The 21,553-nt window shown below is 34.3% G+C and overlaps 1 protein-coding gene across 11 annotated transcripts in view; it reads left to right on the top strand.

Moving 5' to 3' along the window:
- The first annotated feature begins 22 nt into the window (after positions 1-22).
- The window catches only part of KIAA0586, a 136,657-nt gene continuing 115,126 nt past the window's right edge, over positions 23-21,553 (top strand). For 6 of the 11 annotated variants that reach the window (XM_079125787.1, XM_079125788.1, XM_079125785.1 and 3 more), the window contains exons 1-9: positions 23-157; positions 582-860; positions 2,501-2,571; positions 3,430-3,499; positions 4,293-4,362; positions 14,678-14,852; positions 15,518-15,739; positions 17,738-17,897; positions 20,342-20,509. In XM_079125787.1, coding sequence (XP_078981913.1) covers positions 608-860; positions 2,501-2,571; positions 3,430-3,499; positions 4,293-4,362; positions 14,678-14,852; positions 15,518-15,739; positions 17,738-17,897; positions 20,342-20,509 — 1,189 coding nt within the window. In that variant the 5' untranslated portion in view covers positions 23-157; positions 582-607. Of the gene's footprint in view, positions 162-197; positions 453-581; positions 861-2,500; positions 2,572-3,429; positions 3,500-4,292; positions 4,363-14,677; positions 14,853-15,517; positions 15,740-17,737; positions 17,898-20,341; positions 20,510-21,553 lie in introns of those variants that run through there. The other 5 variants (XM_079125782.1, XM_079125783.1, XM_079125784.1 and 2 more) reach the window with 5 other exon arrangements.

Raw genomic sequence — 21,553 nt, 5'->3', positions numbered from 1 at the left:
TCTCAAGGGTGGGCTTAAAGGGAAGTGGGTGTTGACCCGCGGGCACCACAGGCTGTTGTCAGATTAGACCACTGACTGCGCGGTTGCCCGGTCTTCTGGAGACGCGGAGTGAATTTGTGCGTCCAGCGATTGCATCTGGAAGCGTGTGTAAGACTCTGTAGGTGAAGAAAGGTTTTAATCTTATTTGGGTGATTAAAAACAAACAAACCAGCATTTCGATTTTACCTGGTCGACTCCCTCTTGAACAGATCTTACCCCACTTCCACATCTGTTTGGTGTTGCACCTCCAGCCCTCAGGTTGGGGAGGGCATTAACTTTGTTGTTGCCCTGTGGCCATTCTGTTGTCACCCCCCTTTCAGATTCATTGGCTTGGTACATTATTAGATTTATGGGTAAATAGGACCTAGTCGTCTCTGGTTCTGGTTAAGTACCAAAAGTTAAATTCCAGCTTTGTGAGTATTCTCCTTAGACATTTTAATTTTTTTAAGTTAATGACTGCATATTTCATAATTACTTTTGGAATTCACGTTCTTTTTTTAACTCCTCCCTTCCCCCTTCTTCTATTCCCTCGATCCTCAAAGAGGTGGAAATTTTATTCAGAAGTCCTATGAACCCAGAAGAAAGTTCTTCCATTCAGAATTGTGGGACTAGATTTGTTGCTAACAATATGAAAAGCTCTGAGGTTAGCCTGGAAAAGAAAAAAAGGGTTAAAATGCCAGCGAGGAGACTTCGTGAGAAACCAAATCAGGGAGACAATTTGGCTTTGCGGAAAGATGAGTTGCCCTATGTTCCTCCAGTGTTGTCTGCAAATAAACGTCTTCCTGTTCGAATGGGGACTAACTTGAATGGAACATTGCATGGTATGTTATTCGGTATACTGTAGTTTTTCAGCCAGTTTTCTTTTTTGTAAATCTTAGTCCTTATTTTCATTTTGTTTTTTTGTGCATCAAAGTTTAGGGAATTCTTAATGTTTAAATTTACAAGTGTAGGATATGTCTGGTTTATACAAATGTTTAAAAACGGACCCTGTTTCCTGGGAAAATGGCCAGACACCGAGAGTCCACAAAATGAATGGATTTGATAAATGATACCTTAACATTTCCTATTGTGCTTTTTCTTTGTGTGATTTTTGCACATTATTCTTGTTCACACCTATGATGGACATGCTTAACTTGTACAATGTACTTAATTTTCCCCCCAAGTGCTCTTTACCAACTTCTCTGTAGTGCTATGCACTCTAGCGTAGTATAAAACACAACTTTAGTCTTTGTTCCAATTCATTTATCATGTGTGAAGATCAGAGAATGAAAACTTTATGCTTTTACCCACTTCTATAAATTATACTGCTGTGTGTGTGTGTGTGTGTGTGTGTGTTGCTGGGGATTGAACCCAGGGACTAGTGCTTGTGAGGCAAGCACTCTACAACTGGTTTTTATATCCCCAGCCCCTATACTGCTTATTGTAAGGATAAAATTAATGAATATAAGCTAGGTGCAGTGGCATACACCTGTAATCCCAACCTCTCAGAAGGCTGAGGCCTGAAGATGGCAAGTTTGAACCAGGCTAGACAATTTAGCAAGACCCTGTGTCAAAATAATAAAAAGGACTCAGGATGTAGATTAGAGGTCGAGTGTCCCTAAGTTCAATTCCCAGGACTGCCAAAAAAGAAAGAAAGAAAGAAAAAAATGTATGTGCCAAAAAACCAAAGTACTTTTATTTTTATTTTTGCAACAGGGGGATCCCAGGCAAGCAATCTACCACTGAGCTATGTCCCCAGCCCTTCAAAACGCTTTTAAAATGCTGAATTTTTGGAGGTACAGCAGTGACACCATAACAGGCCTCCTGTTAAATCAGACTTTTATATCTTGGTAAATCTCATAGTTTGCCCATATCCAATAGTAAACTGATTTTTTTTTTTTTTTTTTTTTTGGTGTTGGGGATTGAACTTGGTCCTAATCACTGAGCCATATCCCCAGACCTTTTTAAAATTGTATTTTGAGGGCCTCACTGAGTTTTGAGGGCCTTGCTAAGTTGCTGAGGCTGGCTTTGAACTGTTGGATTCTCCTACCTCAGCCTTCAGAGTTGCTGGGTTTATAGGCCTGTGCCTCCATGCCCAGGTTGAACTGATGTATTTTAAAACATTTTATACTTATCTCTATTGTCCCTACACACCCTTATTTCCCCAAATATCAGCTGTAAAAACCTTCATTGGGATTGATTTAAATAGATTTTCTTAATTATATTTTCATCTAAAGTATCTGACAAATATGGAGCTTATAGTTCTTGAATCATGCCTATAATTATAGGTAAGATACTAATTTTATTTTATTATTTTTTATTTTTACAGGCTGCACTTTGATTCATTGTACACAAATGGGATACAATTTTTCACTTCTATGGTTGTACATGATGTAGATTCACACCATTCATGTAATCATACATGTACATAGGGAAGATACTGATTTTAAAAACACTCAAATTGATTCCTTTGTTTTGTTAGGTTCTTCGGATATAACTTCTACTAGAAATCATCACAAGCCTCCATTAGAAAATTCCACTGTATCAGAAAGTGTAAGCAAGAGTTCTTAATTATGTTAGTCATGTTAAAATTTTCAATGTTGTCAAATTATGTGTTCTTAAATTATGTTCAATTAGCAACATGCCTTGTTTTTATTTATCACGTGAAGAGAAATGTTTTATATACTTCAATTGGAACTTGAATGTGTCTGAGATATTAAATATGTCTACTGCATTGTTAGCCTCATTGTTTATTTTTTAGAAAGTTCACACCTGTTATCAGTGGATAGCCTTGAACAGTTTCCTTATATAATATTTTTCCTTTCTCCTTTCTGACTTAGCAGGGAAAAAAAAGGGGTGAAGGGCAACAATGAATGAATCTAGTACTGTAAAAGTCATTGTGTTTTAGGACTTATTACAATCCTAGAGATGAAGTCTAGGATTGCACACATCAGCAGAAAGCTATTTGCCAGTTGGTTTCACCTACACAGAGAAACCTTCCGAGGCTACATTAAGAGCTCAGTGACAGAGGGCTGCGATTAAATTTGTGATGTTGTGCCAGTCATTGATCATCCTTATCTACTTTCACCATGAGTCAGATATTCACATTTGAGCTGAAACAACTGAGATGTTAAATAATTTGCTACAAGTGAATTGAGTCTGGATCTCAGTCCCACATTTGCTTGTTTGTTCATTTATTCACTCACCTGACAGCACATTATTTACTCACTGAACAAATCCTTGAGTAGCTTTAAGGTACCTAAGCATTATGTAGTGCTGGGAATGAAATACACAAAACACACAGTCTTGCTCTCCCAGAGGACAGTAATCACACAGTTAGTACATGGTATTGATAAGGAATAAATCATAAAGTTTATTTAGTCTCTCACTTTTCCCCCTTATATCCCAAAGGATTTTTCTAAAGATGTTGTAGTGCCGAGGTTACCTGTGGATAAAACAGAAGAGAGCAACAGACATAAAGGTAAAAGAATAAAATTGACATTTCTTATTGTGGTAAAATATGCATAAATTTTCCATTTTAACCATTTTTAAATGTATAGTTTGTGTCATTAAGTACATTTACATTGTTGTGCAGTCGTCATCACTGTCTGTCTCCAGGTGTCAATATTTTATTTTTAAAGGTAGAATTGATTTCAGGTATTCATTCAACCACTTAATAAGTTTTTTAAATAATTTTTTTAGTTGTAGATGGACATAATACCTTTATTTATTCATTTTTATGTGGTGCTGAGGATAGAACCCAGTGCCTCACGCATGCCATGTAAGCGCATCTACCACTGAGCCACAACACCTAAACATTCTTTTTCTTTTTTTTAAAGTTGTCAATGGACCTTAATTTTATTTATTGATATGTGGTACTGAGAATCAAACCTAACACCTCACACATGCTAGGCAAGCACTTTACCACCGAGCTATAATACCAGCCCCTAAACATTCTTTTAGTTTAAAAACATCCCTGTAATCCCAGCAACTCAGGAGGCTGAGGCAGGAAGATAGCAAGCGTGAGGCCAGCCTAGGCAACTTAATGAGATCCTGTCTCAAAATAAAAATAATAAGGCTTGGGGTGTGCCTTAGTGGTAGATGGCCTCTGTATTCAATCCCCAGTACCACAAAAAAAAAAAAAAAAAAAAAAAAAAAAAAGGGGGGGGGGAAGAAGAAGAAAAGCAAAAAGAAAAGCAAGGTGTTTTCAGGAGCTTATTAAAATTTAATGAATTTTCAGGAATCTGAAAGTTTTTGTTATCTTAATTTTGCAGCAAATGACATCTTTATTTCTCAGTACACCATGGGACAGAAGGATGCTCTAAGAACAGTTTTAAAGCAAAAGTAAGTTTCATTTACAGAAAATAGTTGTACTATGTTTTGTGTTTAAAATCAACTTCCTTTATATTTTGGATATAGAAAGACTTTTCACTACATTTTGTATTGTGTGATGATATATATGAGCATTTCTCATAGTTTTGGGAACATATAAAGTACTCAATAGCTATTAGTTATTGTTACAGAAGAGGTTCTGTTGTATGTATTTTATTATACTAACTCATTTGATGTTGGGGGCTGTGCCATGTTGATCACATTGGCAGCGAGGAGGTTAATTGACATAAGCACGCTTAGGTGATTTTATCGTCCACGCATACAATGTATGCTCATGTGTTCTCCAGCACTTGGTGTCTCGCCTAATCTTTATGTAAGAGGCGTGGCCCTGCTCTCCGCCTCCTGGAGGTGATATAAGCTTAGGCAGAGCAAGACAGAGACACAGCCACCATTAGCAGAAAAGCAGTAGAAGACTCACACACGGAAGCAGCTAGACACGCGCGGCAGCAGCTAGTAGGGATAGTGGTGGAAGGCAGATCACAGAACGGAGAACTGAGACGCATCACTAGGACACCTTAGGTAGACACACCCTTAGTTCACAGAATGCAGGACGCACCAGTAAGCAGCAGACCTTAAGTGAGGCGTAGCAAGTCTCTCTTCCTCTAAGCAAAGCCTGTCCTTCTCTCAAAGTCTCTAAGCAAAGTCTCTCTCTCTCTCCTCTCAAAGCAAGTAAACCTCATTTCCTCTATCCTCTATAAATAAACAAGCAAGCAAGAAAGCAGTGCACTAAAGAGAAAGATAGAAGTGCCTCAGTTTCCACTCCACCATCCATAAAACCCGTGCAAGTTGTTGCTGCAAGCGGTGACAAATATCCATGGATTTTGGAACCGCAAAGAGCCAACGACAAATGGTGGCCCATCCGGGGAATTTGATACTCAAAAATTCTGTGAAATAGATTCCATTATAATCCCAATTTTATGGAATACATGAACTCACATAAGACGAATCCTGTGAAAGAGATTCTTTTATATCCCAGTTTTACAGAATCCCCATTTTATGGATGACGAAACTGAGACATTGAACTTTTCCCAGAGTCATTGGCATTTAAACCAAGCAATCTACCTTTAGAGCTTGCATTCTTGATCAAATGATGATACTGCTTGTAGCAGTGGTCAAGTAGTTCCTTATACATAATATTTATTATTTACTGTCAAAAAGCAATAAGGTTTTTCCTGGCCAAGATCTGAGGAAGAGACAAACTTCACACCTTGATGGAATGAAGGGAGGCCATGACTATTCCATCTAGATGCCTTCTCTGAACTTTTATCTTAAATACCAATGAAATACAAAACCAACCCTGACAATAGCTCACGATGAACATTAAGCAAGAATATATCTACTAGTGTGAAGACAATTTTTGTTATCTTTATCAGTAAGGATAGAATGAGGTTATATTCTTAGGTTAAGTGTCTTCTACTCTTAAACCAGAGTCATGGAAGGCTCTTACTGAGAAGAATAAATACACTCCCTAAATCACACTGTCTGGCTTAGGTCACATCTACTGTCTATTGATACTAGCTGTCTCCCCAGTTAAGGATAAAGGGACAAAATTTTTTGAAATAAACTGTCAAGGGCCTATGAGAAGGTAATTGCAATGTAAAGAATAATAACTGAGTCAGAGCTACAGAAGTGACTTTCCTGTTGGATTAAAAGACAATCTAATTATATCTCAGGAGATATACCTTATTATTAAACAGGCTGAAAATAAAAATACAGCAAAGATATTTTGAGGAGAAAGCAAATAAAAAGAAATAGGGGTAGCAATATTAATATCAGTTGAAGTAGAATTTAAGGCATATATGTTAAAAAGACTAATTAGGAACATTTTTATTTTTAACAGGGCATACACATTTAATTATTTGTTAAAAATCTTCAATGAAAGTAAGTAATGTTACATGGCTTTAAAAAAATCAAGTAGAAAAACTTTTAATGAAAAATCACCATGTTCTGCCCCATTGTTTCCTTAACTACTAGGCCTGCTCCCAAAAGGCAGCTACTTTTAATTCTTTTACCTCTTCTGAGAGAGAATTTCATAAACCAAAGTTAAATGCCTATGTTACTATTTCTGATTTATTAAATTTAGAGTATAATCATCCACATATGATAGGATTTTGCTCTATTAAATTACTCTCTCCCATCTTTTTATAGTTATTCAAAGACTTTTAATTAAATCAACCATTGACTGTGAATATTATGCACTGTATTAAGTTGAATAAGAGCCACAGACTTAAAAATATTGTTTTATTTAAAAAGTTTTAGTATTATAAAAGTAGAGAGGATAATTTAATGCACCACCATTTTCTCATTGTTTAACTTCAGTTATTAGCATTTTGTTTCCTTTTTAACACCCCCCCACCCAAGTTTTATTTTTAAGTCTATCTCAGAAGTAATTTCATTTTATCTGTATTTTAGATTTTCTAAAAGATTGGTTTTTTTAAAAGGCAATACCACAATACTATACTATTAATATACCAAAGATATAATATTGGATATTTCTTAATATTATCAGACATAGAGTTAATAGTCAAGTTTCTCTGATTGACCCATACTTTTTTTTTTTTTTTTTTTTTTTGGTTCGTTTCTTTGTATCAGAATCTAAAGACGGGCCACATGTTGCATTTGAGTGATATTGTCTTTTAATTGAGTGATATTTTATTTATTTATTGCTTTTGTGGTGCTAGGGAATTAAAGCGATGGCCTCATACATACTAGGCAAAAAACTTGAAGAAGCTGGGCAAGGAGGTACATTCCTGTAATCCCAGCCGTTTTGAAGGCTAAGGCAGGAGGATCGCAAGTTGGATGCCAGCCTCAGCAATTTAACAAGACCCTAAGCAACTTAACAAGACTATGTCTCAAAATAAGATATAAGTGTGACTTAGTAGTTGAGCATCCCTGCATTTAGTCCTCAGTAACAGACAAACAAACAAACAAAACTTGAACAGTAGAGAAAAGACAGGGAAAGGAGAAGAAATCAATTATACCAGATAAAAATGGATCAAATAAAGTAGAAACAGAAACACAGTAAAATGTTTTTAACTGGTTCTTAGAAGCGTAGAAGTATAAGCAACTGCCTGACAAATTTGGGTCAGAAAAATGATAGAAATAAGTTAAGAAGTAAAAAGAGAACAGAATGACAGATTTAGAGGAGGCAGAAACAAATGATAATACAGTATAGTTGTATGCCTAAAATTTAAAATTCTAGATAAAATGAAATAATTCACCAAAAATAATCATAGACTTAGAAGATTTTAATAGATCAATTGCCAGAAAAAATGGAAACACTTTAAAGAATAACCTCCTAAAACAGTGATGATTTTGTTTAAGTTCTTGAAAAATATTAAGAAGCAGATTACACTTATGCTGTTCTGCTCCAGTACAGAGAATGCTACTCATGTCATTTCATGATGCTAAATTAGCCCAAGTACCCAAACCTAAAATTTAGTTTTATCCTAAATATTTTTTATATGATGGTAATTTTTAAAAAAATTATTGGAATAAAATAATTAAATCTACTATTCATCTGATAACTAAAGATACAATTTTATTGGTGTGTTATTGTCTCAAGTTATAAATAGAGTATGTCTTATGTGTTAGAAGATCAATACACAATGATTAAGTAGAGTTTGGCTCAGGAATGCAGCAATTTTTAAAAATGATAATTGAATTTTTTTTTAAGATACTAGGGATTGAACCCAAGACCTCACAAATGCCAGGCAAGTGCTCAGCCACTGAGCTACATCTTCAGCCCTTTTATTTTAATTTTTTAAAAACTATTTTTAGTTGTAGATGGACACAATACCTTTATTTTATTTATTTATATGTGGTACTGAGGATTGAACCCAGTGCCTCACACGTGCTAGGCAAGTACTGTACTACTGAGCTACAACCCCAGTCCCCTTTTCATTTTTATTTTGAGATAGGGTCTTAATAATTTGCCCTGGTTGGCCTTAAACTTGGAGTGTTCCTGCCTTACCTTCCCAGGTATGTGGGATTATAGGCATATGCCAATATACCTGGAAGTAGTAGCTAATTCTAATATAGCAATTATTATGCGCTCTGCATTGGTCTCTTCCTGCTTACCTGTTTTAATCTTTACAAAAGGCTGGCATGTCTTAAAATGTTTCCTTCCATATTAAAAATGAGGTTTGAGCTGGGGATTTAACTCAGTGAGTGAGTGCTTGCCTAGCATGTGTGAGGCACTGGGTTTGATTCTCAGCACTACATAAAAATAAATAAATAAATCCATCAACAACTAAAAAAAAAAATATTTAAAAAAATGAGGCTCAGGCAGTTGGGCTTCTGAGTCAGTACTCTTAAGCATTGCCTCACTAATAATTCATGATTCATTAATATATTTATATCACTGGATCAAACAAGAAAATATGTATGACAAGTGCTGTAGATCCCATTTAATAAAATTTCATGCCCATTTCTTACTTTACCATGCACACAAACCTCTGTAAAACTAACAATGGAGTAATAGATTCAGAGTCTTAATAGGAAGAAAGCAGTCAATATCCTGCTTAATAGAATTGAGAGTGATGTGCTCATTGTTTTTTTGTTTGGTGGAACTGGGGATGGAACCCAGGGCCTCAAGCATGTGATAGGCAAGCATTCTCCCACTGAGCCACATCCCTAGCCTTCATTGTTTTTTTTTTTTTTTTTTTTTTTGTTGTTGTTGTTGTTGTTTGTTTTTAACACTTAATTTGGAAGTCCTAACTGTGGCAATTAGAAAAGAAAATGAAATCAGGTATGGATATTAGAATGAATATTAGAAAAAAGGAGGCAAAATTACCATTGTAGAAGATATTCAGTACAAAAAAAGTTAGAAATATTCATAATTAGAAATCTATAGAATGTGTGTGAGGACATTTGAAACTTGCTTAGGGAACTGACAAAGGCTGGGATAAATCAAGATACTTAACATGTTCTGGATGGGAAGACTAAATACTATAAAAGTCTAAGTTTGTCTAAAATTATTTTATAGGTTTTGCTGTAGTCATTGATTTTTATTTTTGAGAATAAGTGGTAGATGGAATTTAGCCAAGTAATTTTAATGTTTACTTGGAAGAACATGCAGTAGAGAAAAAATATATGTTTATGTTTTTTATGTGTCTTTACATTGTTTATTTTTCCAAAATTAATTTTCAAAAATTATTTTATAAATATTTTACAAATAATTTTCTAAATTTATCTTAGCTATTTTCAACTGTACATATTCAATATGTTTGTATTCTTTGTTTTTGATGCTGGGGATCAGACCCAGGGCCTCACGCATGCTGGGCTAGAGATCTACTGAGCTATATATCTCCAACCCCTATATTTATGTATTCTTAACTGTAGAGTTGTGATAAAAATAGAACGATGGAGAACTTGCCCTATTTGATATTGTCATGTGCTCTAAAAGTATAAATAACGCAAGGTAATGGACTAGAATTTTTGAGAAACGAAGAGTCTGTCCACATTTTCTAGTGCAAGAAGAATAATTCTTCTAAAGGAGTTTGGACTTTAAGAGAGATGGCAAATCATTTAAAAGTTGTAAAGATGAGATATGGTTTTTGAAAGACTCACTCTGATAGTGGTATGAAATAATGAATTGGAAGGGGGCTGGGCTGTCGTCCAGGAAGCCAATTGGCTATGGACTTTTCAGGGATCTCTTTGAGAAATGGATTAGGTTTTAAATGCATTGGGAGTGGTGGGATGAGTGTGTAAATCATCCTAGGTTAAAAAGTAGTAGACAGATTTGGAGATAGAATTGATAAGATATGAAGGTGAGGAAGGTGGTAAGAATGAATTACAAAATTTTGGCTTATGCAGATACATGATCAATAGTGTTATACTTTGAGAAAGGGAATCCTTGGGAAAGAAACCTTGGGAAAATAAATTTCATTTTGGGTATAAGTGGGAGTTCAAGGTATCTATGAAGCATCTAGGTAAAAAACATTCAAGAAAATTGAATATAAATATCAAATTCTCAAAAGGGTTCAAGCTAGAAATCCACATGGAGAAGTCACTGGTGTGTAGATAGATGGTAGTAGCAGTAGTAGAAGTACTAGTAGTGTAGTATCAGTGTGTAGAAGTAAAGAAAGATAAAGAGTGAAAATATCCACTAAATTTAGCAAGAACTATTGGTGAGCTTGGTGAGAACAGTGGTAGTATAGTATTGGTTTATTCAATGAATTTAGGAATAAAGAAATTCTTAAAAAAAGTCTAGGAGGAAATAATTTTTTCTGAATGGGAGGGTTATGTACATTTGCCTGTTCTTTATACATTTGCTATGTTGAGTATTTACTAATTTAATTGGGAAAAAATAAAGTTTAAAAGCCTATAAAGAGCTGGACACAGTGGTACATCCCTGCAACTCCAGCTGCTTGGGAGACTGAGGCAGGAAGATCTCAAGTTTGAGGCTAACCTGAGCAACTTAAAAGAAAAAAGAAAGAAAAAAAAAAGCCTATATAGAAGCTGCTATCCAGCCTTAGAATGTTATGTTGGTCAAGGGTAAGTCACTTTTAGACTTCAGACAAGAATACTAAACGACAGGGAATATCCTAATTAAACTTAGTAGATAAGACATTAGACACACACACACAAACACACACATACACACACACTCTTGCACGCACCCATATTCCCTCAAGTGATTAAGTATTTTTGAGCACCATGCTTATCTAGCCCTTTGTTAATTGCTGTTCATTAATGAAAGTAGTCTCTCCTCCCTAGGAGGAGCCCTGTTTATGGCTTAGTTTGATAGATAATATGTATATACAGAGAGAGGAGTGAATGTTCCTTTCAGAATTGTGATAGGAAAGAGCTTTGCATTCAGTATATTATTAAATTGTTCCGTACAGATGTTTAAACAATGGAATGGCTATGTTTCAGGCCTCACTATGTGGTATAGACAATAAATGCAAAAATACTTAATGAAGGGAGAGATCAAAAGAAAGTGTTATGAAGATAGGCTTATTGAGAAAGGTAAGGCTTGTGTTGCATCCTGAAGAGGAAGGATATAGTAATGAGTTGGGTGGAAGAAGGTTGAGAGAGCAGAGAAGAATCACTGAGTCTGTTATGGGCATAGTGTTCTCTGTGTAGTCAGTAAGCAGTGTGACTCCAGAGAGAGATTGTTTGGGGTATATTTAGGTGTTTTAGTTAGCTTTTTCACTGCTGTGATTAAATGACTGGACCAGCACAACTGTGGAGGAGGAAGAGTTTATTTGAGGGTCACGTTTCAGAGGTCTCAATCCATAGACAGCTGCTCCAGGTGAGACAGGAACAACATGGTGGAAGAGTGTGGCAGAGGGAATCAGCTTCCTGGTGATCATGAAGCAAAGAAACTCAACTTGCCAAAAACAAGTATATACCCCATGGCCATGCCCCTAGTGAATCACTTCCTCCAGCCACATCCCACCGATCTTCAGTTATCACTCAGTTAATCCCATGGGGGGGGGTCAATCTAATGATTAGGTTAGGGCTATACCCGCTTCACGCCCAATCATTTCTCCTCAAACCTTGCGTTGTCTTACATGTGAGCCTTTGGGGGATACCACATCTAAACCATAACAATAGGAGGGAGGTAAAAATAGGAAGGGAGGGCAGGACCAGAGTATGGAGGGTATAGAAAGCTGAATAGGAAATTTGCTTATTCATTTTTTTTATAAGGAAATATCTGAGATTTTTGAAGGGTGGAGATGTGTGGGGAATTTTTAAGGAAGTAAACTGAAGAATGAAATAGATGGTTGATAAGAAGTGATGGATTTTATAGTAGAGAAGAAGAAAGAAGGGAGAAGTACTAATCTGAGAAAGTTGTAGTCATGGGAAGATCTCTGGCCACTTAGTAAATCTCTGATTTTCATCAAGTGTGCCCCATTACCTCTATGAACCTCAGTTTCTTCGTGTAAAATTAGAAAATTGGGATGAATGAACCACCTATACGATTCCCCCAAGTCTATAATTCTATGACACTTTTCATGCAATTGTGATGAAATAATTGGCAAACTTGATGACTCAGTTGAGTATGAGTTGGTAGGAAGAGAAGTCAAGGTAACTTCAAATTTTTGAGACTCAGAGAAAATGACGCTCTTAGTAGAAATGGGGAAATATCAAAGAGGGGGTAAGTTTAAAAGTTTTGAGCTGCCTTTAAAAATCAAGCAAAGGAATAAAGCCTTTGGAGATGGAATATATTCCTGTTGATTTTATTTACACTTATCTAGGGATTCTTTGATTTTGTTCATGTTCCTTTCATTTTTTTTTTTTTTCTTCCAGGTCAAATATAGAGCATAACTGACCAGATTTTTTTTAGTATTTAGTTAATATGTATCTATTTGCTTCCCCCACCCCTAATTTATTTATTCATTTACTTATTTACTTACTTTTTGGTACAAGGTCTCACAAAGTTGCCCAGGCTGGCCTTGAACTTGGCAGTTCTCGTTCCTCAGCCTACAAAATTGCTGGGATTACAGGTGTGCACCATGGCATCTGGTTTAGATCCATTTTTAAAAAAAAAAATTTTTTTTAGATGTTGATAGACCTTTATTTAATTAATTTATTTGTATGTAGTGTTGATAATCAAACCTGTTGACTCACACTTGCTAGGCAAGTGCTGTACCATTGAGCCACAACCCCAGTCCCTAGATCCATCTTTTTTTTTTTTTTGCGATACTGGGGATCGAACTCCGGGCCTTGTGCTTGCGAGGCAAGCACTCTATCAGCTGAGCTATCTCCCCAGCCCCCAGATCCATTTTTAAAAAACCTTTATTTATTTTTTCATTACCCTAGATCCATTTTTAATCCAGGCTATTTAGTGATGCCTTTGGTGCCCATTGGATGATATTTAATTAAATCTAAATGAGCTAAAATTCAGAAAGTTTCCTTTCAGCAGTTTTAAGAATTGCTTTTGGGGATTTGTGTTAAATGAAATAAACCAGGCACAGAAAAAGAATTACCACATAATCTCTCATGTGGTATTGGAAAGAGCTGAACTCACAAAATCAGAGAATAGATTGGTGGTTGCCAGAGATGGAGAATGGGGAGATGTTGACCAAATGGTACAGTTTCAGTTAGGATGAATAAGTTCTAGAGCTCTATTGTACCATATGATGATTGTGGTTAAAAATAATATTAATTGCTAGGAGGGTGTCTTTTTATGTTCTCACCCTCCCCCACACACAAAGATAATTATATGAGGTAATAGACATGTGGTAATCATTTCACAATATATAAATATATCAAAATATCATGTATACAGTAAATATTTATAATTTTTATTAATTATATTTCATTAAAGCTGGATAAAAGGAGGTAAACAGTAATACATCAATAATGTCATAATTCTTTTTTCTTTCCCTTTTTTTTTTTTTTTTTTTGTGCTGGAAATTGAACCCAGGGCACCTCACACATGCTAACCACATACTCTACCACTAAGCTATACACTCATACTCTAATGTTACAATTCTTCTGAAAGTATTTAAAGAATAAAATTATCAGTACTTTAAAAACAGCAGCAATCCCTCTTGGGTTGTTTGCTCTGGGGAGTAAAATTAGCATTTAAATTCTTAGAACGTTTTTCTGCATGTCTTAAATTTATACTTTTTTTTTTTTTTTTAAGTATTGGGGATTAAACACCCAGGGGCACTTTTACCACTGAGCTACATTCCCTGTTCTTTTTAAATTTTTTTTTAAATTTTGAGACAGAGTCTCACCAAGTTCCTGAGGGTCTCCCTAATTTGCTGGGATTGGCTTCAAATTTATAATCCTTTTGCCTCAGCCTCTCAGTGGCTGGGATTGCAGGAACGCATCACTATGTTTGGTTTATATTTCTTCAATATGTATCTTTATAACTATGACGTTGCCTTTTTTACATATATAAGTCTTTATTGTCCTAAGTAACATCACTGCTTTCAGGGAATTATCTTAACCTTGATAAATTTCATTAACAGAATTACTTTGTTTGATATGCAATTTAATTTTTTTTCTTTTTTGGCACCAGGGTTTGGACCCAGGGGCACTTTACCACTGAGCTACATCCATAGCCCTTTTTATTTTTTGTTTTGAGATGAAGTCTTGCTAAGTTGCTGAGGGTCTTGAATTTGTAATCTTCCTGCCTTAGCCTCCCAAGTCACTAGGATTACAGGTGTGTGCTACCATACCTGGCAGATGATTTAATTTTTAAAAATCAAGAAAACTACTTTCAGCAGATTACCACTTAACAGGCATTTCTTGAACTGGTTCAGCATAGCTTATTGAATATATTTTACTCCTTTTTTATTGATAGAGCTCAAAGCATGCCTATTTTTAAGGAAGTAAAGGTCCATCTTTTAGAAGATGCAGGCACAGAAGAGGATACTGTTACAAAGGAGGCCAGAACTTCACCCAGTGCCATTGATTCTGCTACAACTGTAGCTGCAGCAACTGCTGCTGCCATTGCAACAGCAGCTCCACTGATAAAGGTATATTTGTCTCCCCAGATATTCAAAATATGCTTTGTGAAGTTTTATAAAAATAGCCATCAAGAACTGATGCTCTAGGTGGTTATGTTCAGCTATAGACTAAGGACATTCTGGTTGATCTCAAGTTGAAAGAATTTTTCTTTGTGTGGTTGTGTATTCTCCGAAGTTATGAAAATGACCCTTTCATTGCTCCAATGGTGCTAGTGAATCCAGGACTTTGTAGACTCTTTGTAGACAGACTCTGTCTCTTTAATTTCCACTTAAGTATTTCTTATTTTTGGCATTATAAATGTCTATGGGGGAATTTTTTTAAATGGGAGGAAACATGGATCTAAGGATTGCTACCTCCTACTTTTTACTTCTTTCTTTCCTTTTTTCCTTCCTCTCTTCCTCACTGACTCCTTCCTTCCTTCCTTTCCCTCCCTCCCTCTTTCTCCTTTCCCTCCCTCTCTTTCTTTTCTCTTTTTTCTTTCCTTTTTCTTTTTCTGCCTTTTACTTCTGTGACACAAAAAATAATGGCATCAAAGCATCAGATATTTAGTGAGTAAAGACTACTTTGACAATTTCTTAATACCATTACTATAAATAACCTTCTTAGTCTTTGAATATATTTTAGTATCTTTCTGTAATTAAAAAAAATTATTTCATAATTTTTATCATTTTAGGTGCAGAGTGATTTGGAAGCCAAAGTTAATTCTGTCACAGAATTACTTAATAAGTTACAGGAGACCGATAAACACTTACAACGTGTTACAGAGCAGCAAGCAACCATTCAGAGTAAACAAGAGAAATCACATTGTCATGATCATGAGAAGCAAATGAATATATTTATGGAGCAGCACATTAAGCATCTTGAAAAATTACAACAACAGCAAATAGATATTCAGGTATCTATAAGAAAGCCGGTACATATTCCATGATTTTTTTCACTTGCATGTCCAAGTTATTTTTCATTGCTAATTGTAATAGCTCATTAGATTGTATCAGTTTTAGTTCTTAAATCAGGATGTGCTTCCTAGGTGGACCAGTCTATGTGTGTTCTCTAGATTGAAGTGTCACAGCTCTGTGAGAGACCTCTCCTTAGTTGTTTTTTCCTCCTTTTGTGATATTTTTGTTCACACATTTTTTTTTTTGGTAGTGGTGATTGAACTCAGGGGTACTTTACCACTGAGCCATATCCCCAGCCATTTTTATTCTTTTTTATTTTGAGATAGGGTCTTGGTATGTTGCTCAGAGCCACCTCACTAAGTTGCTGAGGCTCACTTGGAACTTGTGATCCTTAACCTTCCAAATAACTGGGATTATAGGCATACACCACCATGCCTGACTGTTCATACCATTTTTAAAGCAGTTTTGTTTTAAAGCAGTATTTGTTTATATAAGCCGTTCTTAGCCTGAGAATGTGCATCATAATCACTTGGAGAGCTTTATAAAAGTACACATGCTTGAACCGCTCAGATTCTGAGAGAGCAGGTCTGAGGTGGTACTTGGGAATCATGGAAAACTCTGATTCTGATGTGCAATCTTGTATGAAAAAAACCAGCTGTACATATTTGCTTCTGTATCTAATTAAAAGAAAGACAATTTTTAATATTTTTTGAATATGAGGCACTGGCTTATTGCAAAATGAAGAGTTGTCTTCATAAAGAGCTGGTAGCATAGTTACTTATTTAGTTTGGAATTTCTAAGTCTTGGAATACTGTTCAACCCTCAAAATTTTTTTTTAAACAATGAATGCCATTGTATATTACTTTTTTTTTTTTTTTACCCCTGGTTAATGCACAGTTTTAAGAACTTTAAAAATTATATTGTTACAACATTTAGAAGAAAGTACAAAAATAAGTTAATTATATCTTAATATATTACCACAAAGTGAAGATTAAAGTGCTGTAATTTTTAAGATTAATTTTTAAAATTTAATTTTTTATAATTACTATTACATATTAATTCTACAAATTAATGGGATTCATTGTGATGTTTCCAGACATCTTTTATTTATCAAGTCCATCTATCCTTCCACTGTCCCTTTTTCCCACCCCAGCATTCTTCCATAACTAAATTCATAATTTATTGACACTGATTTTGGAAGGATGGAATCTACTAATTTAGTTGTCTTATGTATAAAACTTGTACTTACAGAGAAAGGTCAAGTTTTGGTGACATAGTAGGTATATTAATCGTTCAATAATTGCTTAAATGAAATTAAAATTGTTTGTCCCATCTCATTTATTTAGAGGGAACTCATCCTACTTTTAGGAATTCTATAAAATGATGATTGTTTTAGCTTTTATTGATCTGACTTAAAACTCCTTTGGAATCAGTTTCATTAGTTAACATATACATTTCAGATATTTAAAGTAACAGTGCTGTAAACAATGTTGTCACTTTAATTCCCATTATATATAAAAATGCATACACTATTGCTGCTACTAAGCATAAGCATGGCTTTTATTTGAGTGCTTATTATCAATGATTTTCAAACCTTTACTTCAAATGAAGTCTTGCACTACAGGATTTAAAAGAGGAAATGTTTTGGTTTTAAATTATTTGGTGAAAGTAGAGATATAGAGTTAGGGCTTTTCCTTCTTGGTCTTCTTTTAGGCTGTTGCCAGGATTCTATGCCCTTTCTGATGTAGAAAGGAAGACACTAAGATTAGAAAGGTTAAAGAAAATGATTAAAGGCACAGAGTAGTCAGACTTAACCCTTTACTGCCTCCTTCCATGGCATCTCTGTTAACACTGCAGTGATAGTTGCTGTGTAAGCTATATATTTTCATTGTTTAGTAAATGTAATAAAATTGTTTACAAGTTCAGTAATAAATCTCAATACACTTTATCATCAGACTCTTAAATTATATTTGAAATTAATATTTTATTTCTTCTAGACTCATTTTATTAGTGCTGCACTAAAGACTAATAATTTTCAGCCTGGTAGCATGCTCCCTTCCAGAGCAATGGAAAAGTGTTCTGTGAAACCAGAACATCCTCTTCCTCGTCCTCACAGCAGCAACCTGTCTTCACATCACACATTTACTTCCAAACAAGGTAAAAATATTTAGTTCCTTATGAATTAAAAATGTAAGAATTTTCTTTGTGCTGTGTAAACTGAAACTTATTTACTAAGTAGTGGGATTCTTACAAAATTTGAGTCTTCGTTTTATAAAATTCTTTTTGTAGATCAAGTAAACTTTATTTTATTTTTCAACTTGTGCAAATTATGAATCATGTCCTAATTTATGACTTTTTAAATTAATAACCCTTATAAGTTGTCATAAACCCTTAGAAATTTAGAAAAATTTTAGTAAATTTAGTAAAATTCTCCAATTCTCTGACAAATTGCATATTTACTATTTTTCTTGGTTCTATCAGGAAAAAACCCACCTGAGTATAATTTGAGTATAATTACAAGCTATTGTAGTCCCCCCTTATTTGTGGTTTTGCTTGTTGAAGTTTCAGTTATCCACAGTCACCTGTGGCCTGAAAATATTAAATGGAAAATTCAGAAATAAACCATTTACAAGTTTTAAATTGCATGTTGTTTTGAGTAGCATGATGAAATCTCATGCTGTCTGGCTCAGTTCTGCCAAGACATGAGAAGGATCCCTTTTTCCAGTGTATTTAAACTTTACTGTTTGTGTGTACAGGGAAAATATAGTAAATATAAGGTTTGGCATTATCTTTGGTTTCAGGCATTCGCTAGTGTCTTGGAACATATCTCCCCAAGAATAACGAAGACTACTGTATTTTCTAAATATTTCAGTTACTAATACAAATATGTTTATAGAATTAAAAAGTATAATAACAAAGAAATATTTGTTAAACCTTTGGAATTTAAAATAAATGAATACATGTTTCCAAATTATTGGTATTTGCATAAAATTAATGAAAATCAAGGGACTCTCCCTTTAATGATGTATAGGTCTATGTATTTCTAATATTTTATTTGTTACAACATTGTTGTATCACAGTCATTGAACACTTGTTTACTCATAGGGTAAGTTTATTTTGCAAATGAGCAGTCCTTACAAAACTGTTGTGAGTAGTCTGAGTCAATTTTTAAGTTGTAAAAAGAGGAAAATGAAGCATAGAAAGGTTATGACTTGTCTGCTCAAGGTTCTCCACCTTAAGAGTTAGGATATGAGAGCAAGGGCCAGAGCACGGGCCAGAGCTTGGATTTCAGTGTCACTCAGCCATGATCCTTCTGTGTGAGGGGACACTTCTTTCCTAGTATACTTATTCGGTATAATTAGAGAATTACTTGCTCATAATTTTGTTTTTGTAGACTTGAGTTTAATGGAAAAAAAAATGACTGTTTTATTGATTACATACTGAATTTGTTTCAGTGTTTTTATTAGTTATAACAGAAATAAAAGAAAAAATAAGTTCATTAAAAATTCAACAAATTAAACTTTTTATTTTCCTATGTTCTTTAATGAATGTATGTCATTTTTAGGTAGTTGTAATTATAGCATAAATACAGTTTTGTATTTTTTCTTTTTTTCTTCCACATAGGATAGGTATGTTCTGACATCATAACAAGGTTTATAGGGAGGGACATCTGATATAGCACCATGAAAACCCAAACATCATACCTGTGAACTGAAAAGGATCTGTATTTCTTTTTTATTAGTATATTGCAAGTATTTTCTTTCTTTCTTTTTTTCCTTTGGGTATTGGGGACTGAACCCAAGGGTGCTCTATCTCTGAGCTATATCCTCAACCCTATTTTGTATTTTATTTAGAGACAGGATCTCACTGAGTTGCTTAGCCCCTCATCATTGCTGAGGCTGGCTTTGAACTTGCAATCCTCCTGCCTCAGCCTCCCAAGCCACTGGATTACAGGCATTTACCACTGCTCCTGGCTTTCCTGTGTTTTATATAATTATTTTCATCAGTTTAATTTTTTTTTTCTCAGTACTGGGGTTTGAACCCAGGGTTTCATGCATACTAGACAAGTGCTCTACCACTGAGCTACACCCACATCCTATAATTTTAAAATTTAATAACTAAATGATAGTATATTTGACTTGACTGTTACCCCAATGTTGAACAATTAGGCAGCTTTTAGTTGTTTTTTTCTTGATAAATAAATACAGTAATGAATATCATCACATATTTAACATTTTCTTTCTTTTTTACGTTTTTTTCTTATGATAAATTCCCAAGAGTAAGGTTACTTAGGTGGTATATTGCTACATGTTTATCATTTTCATTATCATGAGGAGTGTCTAGCCTATACATTTTCACCCAACTTCAATAGTATTGAATGTTATTATATTGATTCTTGTTTACTAGATTTAGTTTAAAATATTTAGTCTTTATTTCTTTTGATTCCTGGTAAGAATTAAGTTATTTCTACATATTTGTTAATTTGTATATCCTATATACTTTTGGTTTTATCTTTAATGTACAGGGAAAAATAATACCCTATAATTTTTAAATTTTAAGAAGCAAGTTAAATTTCTTATTTTCTTTATTTTCTATTAAAGCACCTCTTATAGAGGTCGAAGATATGGATTTTGATGAACAGAAATCTCCTTTGGAGACGCCAGCTCCTCGCAGGTTTGCTCCTGTACCTGTTTCAAGAAACGATGAAATGTCGAAGAAGGAAAATCCCATAGAAGAAAAAGAAAACATGGAAATGTTAGGTCATAGAGGTAAGAAAACAATTATAGTTACACCCACCTTTACTAGACCTATTTCAAGTAAGGAAATTGTCCTCAAATTTTGTCACTCATGATTTGGAATTCTATGTGTGCCCAATAACTAAATTGGTATCTCTATTTTCAATGTTTTTCTGTAAATGATACTTCCTTGGCAAATCAATCTTCTTTAAATTTTTTGTAGAAGTTAAAAATATACATTTATAGTTATTTTTACTATCTCCTACAGGTTATTATGTAAACTTTTAATGAACAATTTTTATTATTAATAAATGAAATATAATGCTTTGTGGAAGGTGAGACTGATCACTTTTAGAATGTGTTTCCTTATATTGTTTTTAGGTGTGAATTTCAATAATAAAACTCAGGGAAGTTAATATTTGTCACCATATTTCGCTGGAAAAAGTGCTAATATTTGAACTATTTTAATAGAAAACAAGAACTTTTATAAGTGACCTGAAATAGTAGTGTGCTACAGAGCCTTAAAATGTAGTCCTTCTAGTAAAAGTAAGTGAAAATATTAAGCCATAGGCTTTTATTCTTGGAATCCTTTAAGTGCATTCAAGTTGTACCTTAGGCAAGTTTCAAGAATTTAGAAGATAATAAATATCTATTAAAGAAACCAATCTCACCATAAAAAAAAACAAAAAAAAATTTATTATGTAGTCTTGCTAAAAACAAGGCTAATGGGAATATCCAGTTAATTGTAAGGAAACGAACCTCCTTTTTACTAATTTACAAAATAGTTCAATAGTTTCTGGAGTTTTGTGATAATGCTAGTTGTCTCTGTGACAGAGATAAATTCAATATTCTTACTAATATAATTCATATTCTTACCAGAGTAGTTTGTATAAGGTATAATTATTTAGTTTTACTTGGTGAATATATTTATAGTCTATTCTTTTGTCTTAATCTGTTTTCTGTTGCTATAATAAATCCCTATATATTGAGTAATTAAAGAAAAGAGGTTTATTTAGCTCGTGGTTCTGAAAGTCCAAGAGCATGGTGCTTATATATGCTTGATCCCTGGTGAGAACC

The sequence above is a fragment of the Sciurus vulgaris genome (genome assembly GCF_902686455.1).
Source record: "Sciurus vulgaris genome assembly, chromosome: 2".
Classification (NCBI taxonomy): Eukaryota; Metazoa; Chordata; class Mammalia; order Rodentia; family Sciuridae; genus Sciurus; species Sciurus vulgaris.
Note: the sequence above shows the minus strand (reverse complement) of the source record. Positions and strands in the feature narration are given on the sequence as shown.